The sequence below is a fragment of the Camellia sinensis genome, chromosome 9 (genome assembly GCF_055761805.1).
Source record: "Camellia sinensis isolate YWXY chromosome 9, ASM5576180v1, whole genome shotgun sequence".
In the NCBI taxonomy this organism is placed as follows: Eukaryota; Viridiplantae; Streptophyta; class Magnoliopsida; order Ericales; family Theaceae; genus Camellia; species Camellia sinensis.
In genome coordinates this window covers 148,949,342-148,963,411 of record NC_138969.1, presented here as the reverse complement: position 1 = coordinate 148,963,411, position 14,070 = coordinate 148,949,342, and the positions used below count along the sequence as shown (strand labels likewise).

Here is a 14,070-nt window from a genome sequence, read left to right as displayed (position 1 = left end):
TTTCATAACCCCTAATTTAATCTTGATCCTTAATATATATGTAAAGTCCACTCATATATATATATATATATAGAGAGAGATCTCTATTACAATTGAAAACACACAGCGCCATTTATCCGATAATGTTAGTCAATACAATAAACATGAGAAAGACATATCTACATTTTTCCAGGATAGACTTGAACGAACGGTTTATGTAATTCGAGATTTGTATTATTTTAATTATTCACTTTTTAATTATAATATATATGAATTTTAAATTTTATTTTAAGTAAAGATAATTTAAGATATTATTTTTTTTTTAAACAGAAAATGCTCTATTTTAATGATAAAATCGTCAATTTGATAAAATATAAATTAATTTGACAAAAATAAATGTCAAAAAAATATTTTTAAACTATTAAAAATAATTTTTACCTACTAAAGATAAAATTATAAAAAATAATAAATCTTTTTTATTTTTTTATTTTTATTTTTTTACGAAATTAAGTTGTAGTATGTGTTTGGATAATGATCATGTAATAGGTGGTTGTTTTGTTGATGTTTTGGATAGTTATCAAGGAATAAATGGTTGTTTTTGTTGTTAACATATATTTTTGGATGATTATCATGTAATAATTGGTTATTATGAATTAATGTGTAATCCATATATTTAATGCATGAAATATTTTTAGTTTTAGATTTTTTTTATTTAATGGATTGGTTTAATAATGATATCAAAGTTGTCGCCATTTTTTACTTTTGAAAAAATAGAAATTAATTCAATGAAAATAAATATTAAAAAATGTATTTATACCGTCCCAAAATATAAAATTATACAAAAATGATATGTTTTTAATTTTTTTCACCAATTTAATTTTTAGTTTCTCAGAAAAAAAAATTTTGAAAATAGATTTGGAAAACCAAACCAAACAAAACTTTATAATCAACAATATGTTAGCATTATTTATTAAAAAAAGGCCAATTACATTTCAAATAGCGTACAAGTTGACCAACACAAAATAAGTTATATAATGACTTTGCCCTTGAAATAAACTATTTATAAAAAAACTATCTTTGATTGTCCTGATTTGGAATAATATTTAAAATTCAGAATTAAATACATCACAATTAAAAAAATTAAGGACCAAAAGTAAAATGTGTTTATTGAGCATGCTTGATCAGGAGCGGAACTGATCATTTATAATATATATAATGAGATTATTTATAAAATACATAATTAGATGATAACTATTTATAAAATCACATACTAATCTCTATTTTATTGGTAGTCTATAATGTACTAGTGGGGGATCAACGTGCGTTGCACGTGATAATTTTTCTTGTATTTCTTTGTATATTTTATTATTATTTTTATTTGACTTTTAGCTTTTATAATAATTTTACTTTTTGATCCAATTTTTTTTTAAATCATTTTTGTTAATGTTTAATAGTCTAAAAAATCAAAGTGTTTGAATCTTTGAATGTTTAATCGTTAATATATTTTTATACTTTTAGGTAGTGTTTAGTTAAATAAAATGATTGCAGAATGAAATTAATATTATGGCACAATATATATAATAAATATATATTTTTTATTTAAATTACACATGTCGCACATGTGAACAACTAGTATAAATAACATAAACACGTAAATTTATGTATGGTAATTTTCACATAAGTATTGTTTGTGTGGTGGTATTCAAACTATGGATAGTATTCCATGTCAATTCTATGGAATAGTGCATTGTTTGGTTGAAAATTGGTAGATTGGATTAGGAGTCTAACCGGATTCCATGTCCTTCATATGTGAGATTTTTTTGTCAATTCAAAAAAATAATGTATCAATTCCTACGTATGATGGGTCAATTATATTTCTGTTTAAGTATTAAAATTCAAAAAGTAGATTGAAAAAATCATATAAAATAATTGTAATCCTTATCACATGGTTGGACTTAATGCTATTAAATATATAATTTACCAGGTTATTTTACTTTTTTATGTGTATGTATGTATAAACCACTTTGTAATTAAAAGATAAATAAATAATACACCCAACTAACATTGTAATATTATTATTATTATTATTTAAGGTGAATAAATAAAACATCAAACTAATATTGTAATTTGGTCCCAAAAAAAAAAAAAACTAATATTGTAATATTATTATTATTTTGAAATAAATTAAGTAACGGAAATTGAAAAATGAAAGTACTTTTACAAAATTCATTCATTTTCTAGTTTGATCCTCTTTGCGGTTAAATTTTGATAATTTCTTGTATTGCACTTTTTCATTTCACATTGATCTTCGTCATTTTGTACTTCTTCTGCTATAATCTTTCCAGATGTGCAATCGTTGCTATTCATCTTGTCTAGCCTTGTGATAAATATATATGTGTGTCTAGAAGCAAGTTTTAGCACTTGTAAATTTAGCATATTGGTTTTTTTGTCGAGTATGACGTTCTGAAATTGCATCTATGATAAATCTTTTCATTAGTAACTGTAACAAATCATGAACATATTTTTTTTTTATTTGTTCATCGAAATTGACTTACAAGTTCATACCATTGATATTGTCCATATCTTTTTTTCAAAGGAGGAGTATTTTCTTTCCCTGTTTTGACCGATAATCTGGAAAAACAAATTTAATTAAAACCAAGAGTAAAAAAAATTATATGAGCTACACATGAGAAGGGGAAGTGCCTATATTTAACTAATTGATAAAAAAGAAGAATGAAAAGGCATAACCAATAAAAGAATTGAACTTATTTCACTTAAAAAATTTAACTTAGACCAAAGTAAAAATTAGTTATTTTGGAGGAAAATCTAATCAGTTCGTATGTATTAATATGTAAATTCGAAAAGCCATAAAGTAGAACAGAAATTACTCTTATATCTATGTTCAAATGTTGAAACATTAATTAAGTGTTAAAAAAACACAGAATAGTAATAATGGAAACTTTAAGTGTTTTTAACATTAAAAGCTTTAATTCTTACATATGAGAATCTTGGTACATTCCAAAAGGCATTCTACTTTCAAAATTACAATCAGGTAAGAGTTAATCAACTAATATTATCAACTGACCGACAAGGAATAGTTAATTTATCAAAGAAGAATAGTTTTTACACCCACAAGATAATCAAAAGAATATTAGGAATGAATATCATAAAATTAAAGTAGGAGCACAAGGAAAATTAACATCTGCAAGCTAAAAGGCTAGAAGGTCATGGAAAAGGCAACCATAATAGTATTGACTAATTAGTGTAGTATTTCCTTCTAATAATTCCACAGTTTTGGACAATGCTTTGAAGATGTTCTCCTCTTCTGATATCACAAAAGCCACTTCCAAATTTGAATAAACCTGTGATAATAAGTTGGCTACCACTATTAGAAGAGTAATTCAACCATTAAACATGTAAAAGTGAATTTGAAATCATTGTAAGGACTCTCTAGTTTAGTTTAAGCACAACGGAAAAACCCAAACAAAACTATGAACAAACAACGAAAAAAACAAAAAGGCTGGTACTTGTATAAAGCCTAACCTGATAAGTGAGCGGTTTATCTATGATACAATTATTTTTGCATGCATCTAGCATTTTTACAAAAACATTGCACATAGCTTGAGCGGCCGAATGTCTGCTCAAGTGAACTCATCTTTCATTACACTTGGCTCAAGCGAGCCTAGATTTCAAGCATCCAGAACTTTTGCAGACCATACAGACCGCTCGAGCGACCAAAGGTTCACTCGAGCAAACTGCCCTATTTCAGTAACTTTTGCAAAATACTTTCAAATGCTTACTTTTATTTCCATGATCTTTCAGGAATTCTTGGGCATTGTTTAGGTATCATTAATGAGAGAATTAGGTAGAAACACATTTAAGAAAATTGAATTAAGTTGGAACGTTTGATTAGACAATGTGTTTCAATGTGTATCTTTATTACGTGTTTTGTGTAGGTGGTCATCTGAAGGTTAACACCAGTTCAAACCCACAGTGAGTAATATCTCTATAAAGATATGTTCGAAAAGTATTTTGAATTGCTCAATAATGATATTTTGAAATCTTATTTGTTATCTCTGAATGAATGTCCTTTTTAAAAATTGAATTCGCGACATCTTTTAGTAAGGCCCTTGTCTGAGGGACATAATGTCATGGCCTATTAGATTAATTTAAACACAGAGATCTCTGATGTTAGACCCTAGTGGTTCACATTGAATTACCCGTTGTGGTCCTATTGAACTGACCTTAATGATCCCATTGACTTCGACATATTGGTTTATTGTTTCTCTATTGGATGTTACCACGTATAATGATTTGCAATGAATATTGTTGAAACAGATGATTGATATGAATTTGATATATGATTATTATACGAATTGTTTTGGATATTAAAAAGATATGTTTTATGAAATGTTGGACTTCATTCATTAAATCTTTTATATTGATGTTACTCACTAGGCTCCAGCTCACCCATCTCCCTTATATATAGGGGTGTTTGCGGTTCGGTTGCGGTCGGAAAACCTCCAATCCGCCAGATTAGCATATTGGAAAAAATCAATCCGCATCCGTCCTACGGATTGATGGATGCAGATTGAACAAATTGGCTAATGGATGCGAATCAGTTTGGCAGTTTAAACTTTTACAAATTTTAAACATAATACAAGTTGTCAACGTTTTTTTTTTGGGATAACAATCCAACTCAATATAACCAAAAGATTATCAAGTAAATTGTCAAACACCAATAATATATACGTATAAAAAACCATGCTTTATCAAAATTATTTCATTATTTCTTTTATTCAAAAACTATTTAATTTGATTTTTTTTTAAATGACAAAATTAAGCCTTATATTTTTGCACACAAAAATACCAAATATCAACACTTGCCATTTGATAAAAGGATTTCCAAATTGAAAATACAATAGAATATCTAAACTCTTTTTCAATTGAAAATATAAACAGAATATCTAAACAAATTAAAAATACAAAGTTTTACAAATTACTAGGGGTGCTCGCGGTTTGATGGTTCGGTTGCGGCCAAAGGAATCTCGAATCCGCCATCAGTCCAAAACTAGGCAGAATGAAAAAAATCATTCCACAATCGTCCGCTCGTCATAATGCATCCATCCAAAATGTGGCAGATCGGTTCGGTTCGGTCGCTTTGGACGAATTGGAATATCCGATGCTCACCCCTACTTATATATATGTAAGTGAGCATGTGGATCGTCAAGTTTAAAGATACTTTGGGAGTCCACCTTTTTTGAGAAGCCATATGTGAAGTGCCTCCGTGATGGGGTGTTACTTGGTCTCAAGCGGAGCCAAGCTTGTCAACCTTTTTTTTTTTTTTTGGTCCTTGTTATTCGGGAACTTTTTTTTTGTGTAATGATATTGTGTAAAACAAGTTGAGGTTTGTTGAAAATATGTTTAAGTATGAAGATTGAATTTAAATTATTTGTGAGATTTGTAATGTAAGCACTACTCACTGGAATTATTCTTATTTTGTTATAGCTTCCGTTAAACCCCATTTATAATTATACAATTTGATTTTGTTTTAGAGACCAAAGGTAATCAAGGATTACTGGCCAGTCATGACTTAAATCTTTAGGGGCAGGTTCGGGTCGTGACAGTTATATTAAAATGTTATGTTTGAGAAAAGTATACTATGAAATTTTTGTGTGTTACATTAGAGTGCTACAATAAGGAATTTTTTTGGAGTGTTATATTATAGTGTTACGTTTGGGGAAAGTACACTAAGGAATTTTTTTTTTTGTTGAAGTGTTACGTTTGAGTGCTACATTGGAGTGTTACAGTTTGAAATTATACATATGTCCAAAACTTACTAAAAAGTTTTTGTACTGCTTTTGAAATATTTGAAAAGTCCCACATCCTTTTGGAATATTTAAAGAATCTCATATTTCAATTCATTTTTATACTCTTTTTGAAATGTTTTCCAAATAAAAAAAAATTCTCATATAAAAATTCATTTCAAATTTGATTCTCTAATGTACCTTACCTTTCTAGTATAAAAGAAAAAAAGAGAAGGAAACATAATACAAATAAGGATATAACCGTAAATCTAATTTTTAAATAATATAATACATATATCTTTTCATCATCAATAGGATTAATTGGTCTATATAAAAATTCTTAGAACTAAATGAATCACCATTTCTTAATACGAAATTTATAGATAAATTTTCCATTAATCAACCCATGTAAAATTGGCCCACCCAATGCTTATATAGCATAGCCACTTGGTGAAACAGAAGATATTGGTACATTTGGAAAGATGAACTTGGCCATGAAGAAAAGATCAACTGTGGTCAATAAACAACTCAACTATAGTTTTGGATAAGCTTAGGGGTGGAAGAAACCTCCTATTATAGAGGTGATTTTTGAAGGATACATGCTATTTTAATAAATTTTAATTTTTCTATGAAGAAAAATATAGAAAAATAAAAAAAGTGATATGACAATTTATAGTAATTTTTTTGACTTCTTAACTAAAGTACTTATATGGTTTTATTTGTATATTAAACATCATCTAAGCTCTCTGGCTGACAATAGTTGATGAGGTGGTATTATTGATTTTTTTTTGGTAGATATAGATCGATGCGACTCATTTCTCCATTAAACTCTCGATTAATTAGTTTAAGGCAAAAAGGGCCTCCACGCCTATTAACCATATTTTTAACAAAATGTAATTCCAAATAAATAATAGAGTACTTTTGACAAGCAAATGCCTCACGTACATACACAATTCCTGATGTACAATCTAGAATTCTATCTTCAGGAGATAATCTAGTCATGTCCAGTCAGGCTTGTTGAACCTTGGGTTTGCTTACCCAAATTATTCCTTGTATGAAAAACACAAATCGAATTACTTCATAGCCACAACTTTTGCATCAATACATAGGAATTTATTATTGGTTATACCTCCTAACCACAGTGACATACACAGATACTTGAGGATAAAATACACTACAGGAAAAAGTGTTTTTTGCGACGGCAAAACGCCGTCGCAAATGGTCCGTGAGCCGTCGCTAATACCTTTTGCGACGGTAAGTTGGCTTTTTGCGACGGCAAAGGGGGTCGCGACAGAGGGGGTTGCAAAAGGGATTTAGTGACGGTAAGTGCCGTCGCCATTGTTTTTTGCGACGGGAGGCTGTCTTTTTTGCGATGGCAATGTTCTGTCGCCAATAATGCAAGAAAATCTGACTTTTTGCGACGGCTCAGTATTTCCGTCGCTAAAAAAGGTTTTTGAGACGGCAAGAAGGCCGTCGCTAAAAGTGTCGTAGCTTATACTATTGCCGACGGCAGCCTGAGCCGTCGCTAAAGGTTTTATTTTAAATTAAATTTCGTAGCTTTTGCGACAGTATGTCTGCCGTCGCAAAAGCCTCCAAAAATGTTTTTGCGACGGGTTATTACGCCGTCTCAAAAAATTAAAAAAAAAAAAAAAAACTGTTGGGAAATTATTAAAAAAATTAAAATAACCTGTATTAAATGAAAAATAACTATAAAAAAATCCAAAAATTACATAATAATATAAATACATACATAAACAAAAGTTGACAAATAATAAAAATTCATAATGTTGTTCCATTCATAACAATACAGAAATAAAAATTCATGAAAACAAAAATTATGCCACTACATAATGTCGCATACTACATACATAATGTTATTCACAAATTTAAATAACATAAATCAAAATCAAAACCAAAAGTTTTCGTCTTGATGTTATTCACAAGTTTGCGACGGGTTACAAAAAAAAAGTTGGTAATAATCTTTGTACGCCCGAATTCCACAAGAAGCAAGCTGCTACTCAGGAAAAATCTGAAAAAAACAAGATAAAAATAATTAATAACCATATAATGGTGTTAATATTTTAATTACAGAAAAAAAAATTGACTACTATATAATTAGAAAGATAGTTTAGTAAATAATTTTGACTAGACCGAAATCCGGCTCTAACTCCCAAACCGGGAACCCGATTCGAGCCCCGTCTTCTCCCACAAGTCTCTCGTGCCTAGGCGGTCACGTGCGCCAACTTTCGTGCTAAAGCGACGCCGTTTGGTGATTTTGGAGCATTAACGCCTCGAATTCAAGTTTCTTAAGGAACTAGTTTGCCTAAAGTGAAATCCGGCTCTAACTCCCAAACCGGGAACCCGATTTGAGCGCCGTCTTCTCCCAGAAATCTCTCGTGCCTAGGCGGTCGCGTGTGCCAAGTTTCGTGCTCAACCGACGCCGTTTGATGATTTTGGAGCATTAACGCCATGAATTCAAGTTTCTTAAGGAACTAGTTTGCTTAAAGTGAAATCCGGCTCTAACTCCCAAACCGGGAACCCGATTCGAGCCCCATCTTCTCCCACAAGTCTCTCGTGCCTAGGCGGTCGCGTGTGCCAAGTTTCGTGCTAAACCGACGCCATTTGGTGATTTTGGAGCATTAACGCCTCGAATTCAAGTTTCTTAAGGAACTAGTTTGCCTAAAGTGAAATCCGGCTCTAACTCCCAAACCGGGAACCCGATTCGAGCCCCGTCTTCTCCCACAAGTCTCTCGTGCCTAGGCGGTCGCGTGTGCCAAGTTTCGTGCTCAACCGACGCCGTTTGGTGATTTTGGAGCATTAACGCCTCGAATTCAAGTTTCTTAAGGAACTAGTTTGCCTAAAGTGAAATCCGGCTCTAACTCCCAAATCGGGAACCCGATTCGAGCCCCGTCTTCTCCCACAAGTCTCTCGTGCCTAGGCGGTCGCGTGTGCCAAGTTTCGTGCTCAACCGACGCCGTTTGGTGATTTTGGAGCATTAACGCCTTGAATTCAAGTTTCTTAATGAAGTAGTTTGCCTAAAGTGAAATCCGGCTCTAACTCCCAAACCGGGAACCCGATTCGAGCCCCGTCTTCTCCCACAAGTCTCTCGTGCCTAGGCGGTCGCGTGTGCCAAGTTTCGTTCTCAACCGACACCGTTTGGTGATTTTGGAGCATTAACGCCTCGAATTCAAGTTTCTTAAGGAACTAGTTTGCCTAAAGTGAAATCCGGCTCTAACTCCCAAACCGGGAACCCGATTCGAGCCCCGTCTTCTCCCACAAGTCTCTCGTGCCTAGGCTGTCGCGTGTGCCAAGTTTCGTGCTCAACCAACGCCGTTTGGTGATTTTGGAGCATTAACGCCTCGAATTCAAGTTTTTTAAGGAACTAGTTTGCCTAAAGTGAAATCCGGCTCTAACTCCCAAACCGGGAACCCGATTCGAGCCCCGTCTTCTCCCACAAGTCTCTCGTGCCTAGGCGGTCGCGTGTGCCAAGTTTCGTGCTCAACCGACGCCGTTTGGTGATTTTGGGGCGTTAACGCCTCGAATTCAAGTTTCTTAAGGAAGTAGTTTACCTAAAGTGAAATCTGGCTCTAACTCCCAAACCGGGAACCCGATTCGAGCCCCGTCTTCTCCGACAAGTCTCTCGTGCCTAGGCGGTCGCGTGTGCCAAGTTTCGTGCTCAACCGACGCCGTTTGGTGATTTTGGAGCATTAACGCCTCGAATTCAAGTTTCTTAATGAAGTAGTTTGCCTAAAGTGAAATCCGGCTCTAACTCCCAAACCGGGAACCCGATTCGAGCCCCGTCTTCTCCCACAAGTCTCTCGTGCCTAGGCGGTCGCGTGTGCCAAGTTTCGTTCTCAACCGACACCGTTTGGTGATTTTGGAGCATTAACGCCTCGAATTCAAGTTTCTTAAGGAACTAGTTTGCCTAAAGTGAAATCCGGCTCTAACTCCCAAACCGGGAACCCGATTCGAGCCCCGTCTTCTCCCACAAGTCTCTCGTGCCTAGGCTGTCGCGTGTGCCAAGTTTCGTGCTCAACCAACGCCGTTTGGTGATTTTGGAGCATTAACGCCTCGAATTCAAGTTTTTTAAGGAACTAGTTTGCCTAAAGTGAAATCCGGCTCTAACTCCCAAACCGGGAACCCGATTCGAGCCCCGTCTTCTCCCACAAGTCTCTCGTGCCTAGGCGGTCGCGTGTGCCAAGTTTCGTGCTCAACCGACGCCGTTTGGTGATTTTGGGGCGTTAACGCCTCGAATTCAAGTTTCTTAAGGAAGTAGTTTACCTAAAGTGAAATCTGGCTCTAACTCCCAAACCGGGAACCCGATTCGAGCCCCGTCTTCTCCCACAAGTCTCTCGTGCCTAGGCTGTCGCGTGTGCCAAGTTTCGTGCTCAACCAACACCGTTTGGTGATTTTGGAGCATTAACGCCTCGAATTCAAGTTTCTTAAGGAACTAGTTTGCCTAAAGTGAAATCCGGCTCTAACTCCCAAACCGGGAACCCGATTCGAGCCCCGTCTTCTCCCACAAGTCTCTCGTGCCTCGGCGGTCGCGTGTACCAAGTTTCGTGCTCAACCGACGCCGTTTGGTGATTTTGGGACGTTAACGCCTCGAATTCAAGTTTCTTAAGGAAGTAGTTTACCTAAAGTGAAATCCGGCTCTAACTCCCAAACCGGGAACCCGATTCGAGCCCCGTCTTCTCCCACAAGTCTCTCGTGCCTAGGCGGTCGCGTGTGCCAAGTTTCGTGCTCAACCGACGCCGTTTGGTGATTTTGGAGCATTAACGCCTCGAATTCAAGTTTCTTAATGAACTAGTTTGCCTAAAGTGAAATCCGGCTCTAACTCCCAAACCGGGAACCCGATTCGAGCCCCGTCTTCTCCCACAGGTCTCTCGTGCCTAGGCGGTCGCGTGTGCCAAGTTTCGTGCTCAACCGACGCTGTTTGGTGATTTTGGAGCATTAACGCCTCGAATTCAAGTTTCTTAATGAACTAGTTTGCCTAAAGTGAAATCCGGCTCTAACTCCCAAACTGGGAACCCGATTCGAGCCCCGTTTTCTCCCACAAGTCTCTCTTTAACTTAGAATGTCTAAATTATGCAAAGATACATTTTAGCTTAGAATGCAAAGATACATTTTATACCTGATCTTCTGGTGGTGGTGTATATGGATTCTTGTCTTCTGCAGATTCCCTAAATGCCCGGTGGCCACTCGATGCATCAGGAACCTATGATAGTCAATACATAATGTGGTAATCATATTCGAATTTTATACATAATCTTGTGTAAAAATTGAACTATCAAACAATTTAATTTATATCGAACCTGTCTGTTGGGATCCACACTTGCCCCCTGTGACACTAAGGCCATCATCTCAGCTCTCATCTGCTGTAAATGTGTAGAGAACTCTGCTCGCAGCTCCTCCCTCAACTCATCCCTTAGCTCTGCACGAACCTTCTGCGTGATCTGATCAATAGTCGATGGCTGGGGTGTTGATTGTGATGGCCCAGCACCATCTTTATACACCGCTCTCCGAGGCACAATTCTCCCGTATGTGCGATAATATCCATGTCCGTCATGACCTATCAACTCTTGGAAAATGGCATTCCTAGCCTCCAAAGTCCGACCATCCTCAGGTAGCATAGAGAGTTGACGATTAAACTCATCCTGTATTGAATAAGACATATAAGTATATGCCAAATTAAGATGGTTGACACACAAAAAATAAACTTTAAATACAATCAAAGGTGTTTGGAAACTACCAAGGTCTGAATAACTTCTGGGTCATCTACTCTACGTGTCATAAGCCAAACATTCATCTTATCAGTAGACTCCCCCTTACTGGTCATCTGCATTTTTTTAGAAATATGAAAATTAGAATATAAATAATTTGTAAATATACAATGTTTATTTATATACAAAAATATAACAATAAAATGTAAACCTCATGCTGTATCTGAGAGAAAGTAGTACGCCCTGTGGTATGAGCTATGCCGTGAGCTCGCCGATTTTTAGCGTTCCAGTTGCGATTTTCTATAACAGGTTCGACAAATGTGAGTATGTAAATATGATTTGTATGTTTACATATCATAAATATAACTTATTTGTATACCTCAGCATCGGAAGTACGCCAATACTCCACAAGTTCTTCCCACTGGCTTGGCACAATGTGCATAGGAACATCATCCTTCAGATTAGGATCAGAACTTCTAGGCTTGAAATACTTAGCCTTAAGCTTGTTCTTGTGATCCTTCCATATGCTGTTGCAGTTTTTCATGCAGATTGGCTTGTACTCCTCTGGACATATATTCAAATTGTCCTATAAAACACAATTTCAAAGTTTAAATAATAATAACACAATTTTGGAATTCGAATTTGTGGACAAAAATATACTTTTACCTTCATATCCTTCCAGATAGCATCAATAATATCATCAGGCACATTGTTCCAGTCAAGAAAAGTAAGAGGAACAATGTTACCATTCCGCACAATAATGCCAAGTTGAGTAGTTAACTTAGCCACGTTATCCCCTATTGGGCAGTAATTTTCATCAAATTGTATGTCTAGCTTTTTACCAGTACCCCACTCTTTAATGCCCTTGGCACATCCTCTACCACGCCTAGTCGAGGTTGATGAAGAACTAACATGACCTGTGAGATACAATAACAATAAACAATATGCAATGGTAATAAACAAATGCAAATTTAAATAATGTGAATACAAATCATATCACATAAACCTGAGGTGGGCTGTGAAGAAGTCGAAGGGTCTGGAAAATACAATGAGAATAAACAAGTTATATATAATGAGCATAAATAAATGTATGTTTAAATAATTTTCATACAAATCAAAGCAAATTTATATACCTGCGGATGGCTCATAAGCTGATGATGATAGCTGCTGTGGTGGCACTGATGGTGGACGCACCGATGGTAGGCGTGGAGGCTGAGTACATGGTAGCTGCTGTGGTGTCACTAAAGGCCCCTCCGATAGTGGCCGATGTGATGTCTCCTCTGATGGTGGTGCTACTGATGTCCTGTTATGTAGCACATCAGACATCATACGCCGGGGATGATCAGGCTTCCTCTTCCTTCCCATAATAATCTGCAAGCAATATAACATTAATTGACATTAGAAACATAGACAATGGTTTGTTGTCAACTATAATATGACATTAATTGAACTAATACAATTACAAAGACAAAGTAAATTAAGAAATTGATGATTAACTACAACCTTGGCCTTAATTGAATTACTAATGTTTCCACCACTATCAGCCTATTTGAACATCAACTGTTTCCCCTTCTGCGGCTTCCCTCACCCAACCAACTTCTTTATCACGAAGCATTATATTTTCTTCCAATTGTTGGCTCATGTATGGCTCGATTTGTGGATCAGTCGAACTCATATCAAATAAACCTCTTTGAGACATCTTCACCACGACTTGCCAGTCTGGTTGTAATGGGTCTGCAACATACCAAACTTGCTCTGCTTGGGACGCCAAGATGAAAGGTTCATTGGTAATTCGATCATCTCGGTACAACAAATGATTGAAGTTCACCAACGTGAAATTGAAGACATCTTCTTTCTTTCCGTGAATGTTGTCAATCCAATCACACTTAAACAACACATGTTTCTTCTCATTGGAATATCGAATCTCAACAATATCTGTCAATTGTCCATAATAGTACACAGACCCCACACGAGGATTCTTGTCTTTTCGACTAGCATAACTTATGGTATTTGCCTTCAAAGCTACACCACAATTTTGTGTGGCTCGACGATCATCCATGGCCTTTACTCGATACCGAAACCCATTCAGTATATACCCGTTGAACCTCCTTGCCAAGTTATGAGGACCATTTGCCAATAGAATAATCTCTTCAGAAAATATGACATCAGTAGTCCTTCGCAAAGTTTGGACATATTTTACACGAAAATGTAAAATTTAAAATGTAGTTCGACTTAAGTAACTAGAATATAGCGACCCTGGTCTTTTCCCATTTAATTATTGTATCCGGACTGTTCCGTAGATTTTGTCATTGTATAATGGTTGTTGTTGTTATTCCTTATTTTCTCTTTTGGAATTATAGGATGTGTTGGGCAGGTTTGTTTCAGGTTGGTTGGGTTTAGAAACCAAGAGTTGCTGTCCAGGTTTTTGGTTCTTCGCTCGAGCGAGTAGTTGTTCGCTCGAGCGAGAGGTAGTGTTTGATTTGGACCTGTAGCTGAGCATTCTTGGCTCGAGCGAGCTTTTCTTCGCTCGAGCGAGTTAGTTCATCCTTCGCTCGAGCTAT

At 35.7% G+C, this 14,070-nt stretch overlaps 1 protein-coding gene across 1 annotated transcript in view; it reads right to left on the bottom strand.

Moving 5' to 3' along the window:
- Positions 1-11,797, bottom strand: part of LOC145798793 (uncharacterized) — a 42,192-nt gene extending 30,395 nt beyond the window's left edge. The window contains exons 1-3 of the mRNA XM_082887796.1: positions 11,721-11,797; positions 11,102-11,625; positions 10,921-11,004 (exon numbers count right to left, since the gene is read on the bottom strand). Of these exons, the coding sequence (XP_082743922.1) occupies positions 10,921-11,004; positions 11,102-11,461 (444 nt within the window). The 5' untranslated portion in view covers positions 11,462-11,625; positions 11,721-11,797. The remainder of the gene's footprint in view (positions 1-10,920; positions 11,005-11,101; positions 11,626-11,720) is intronic.
- Positions 11,798-14,070: the final 2,273 nt, after the last annotated feature.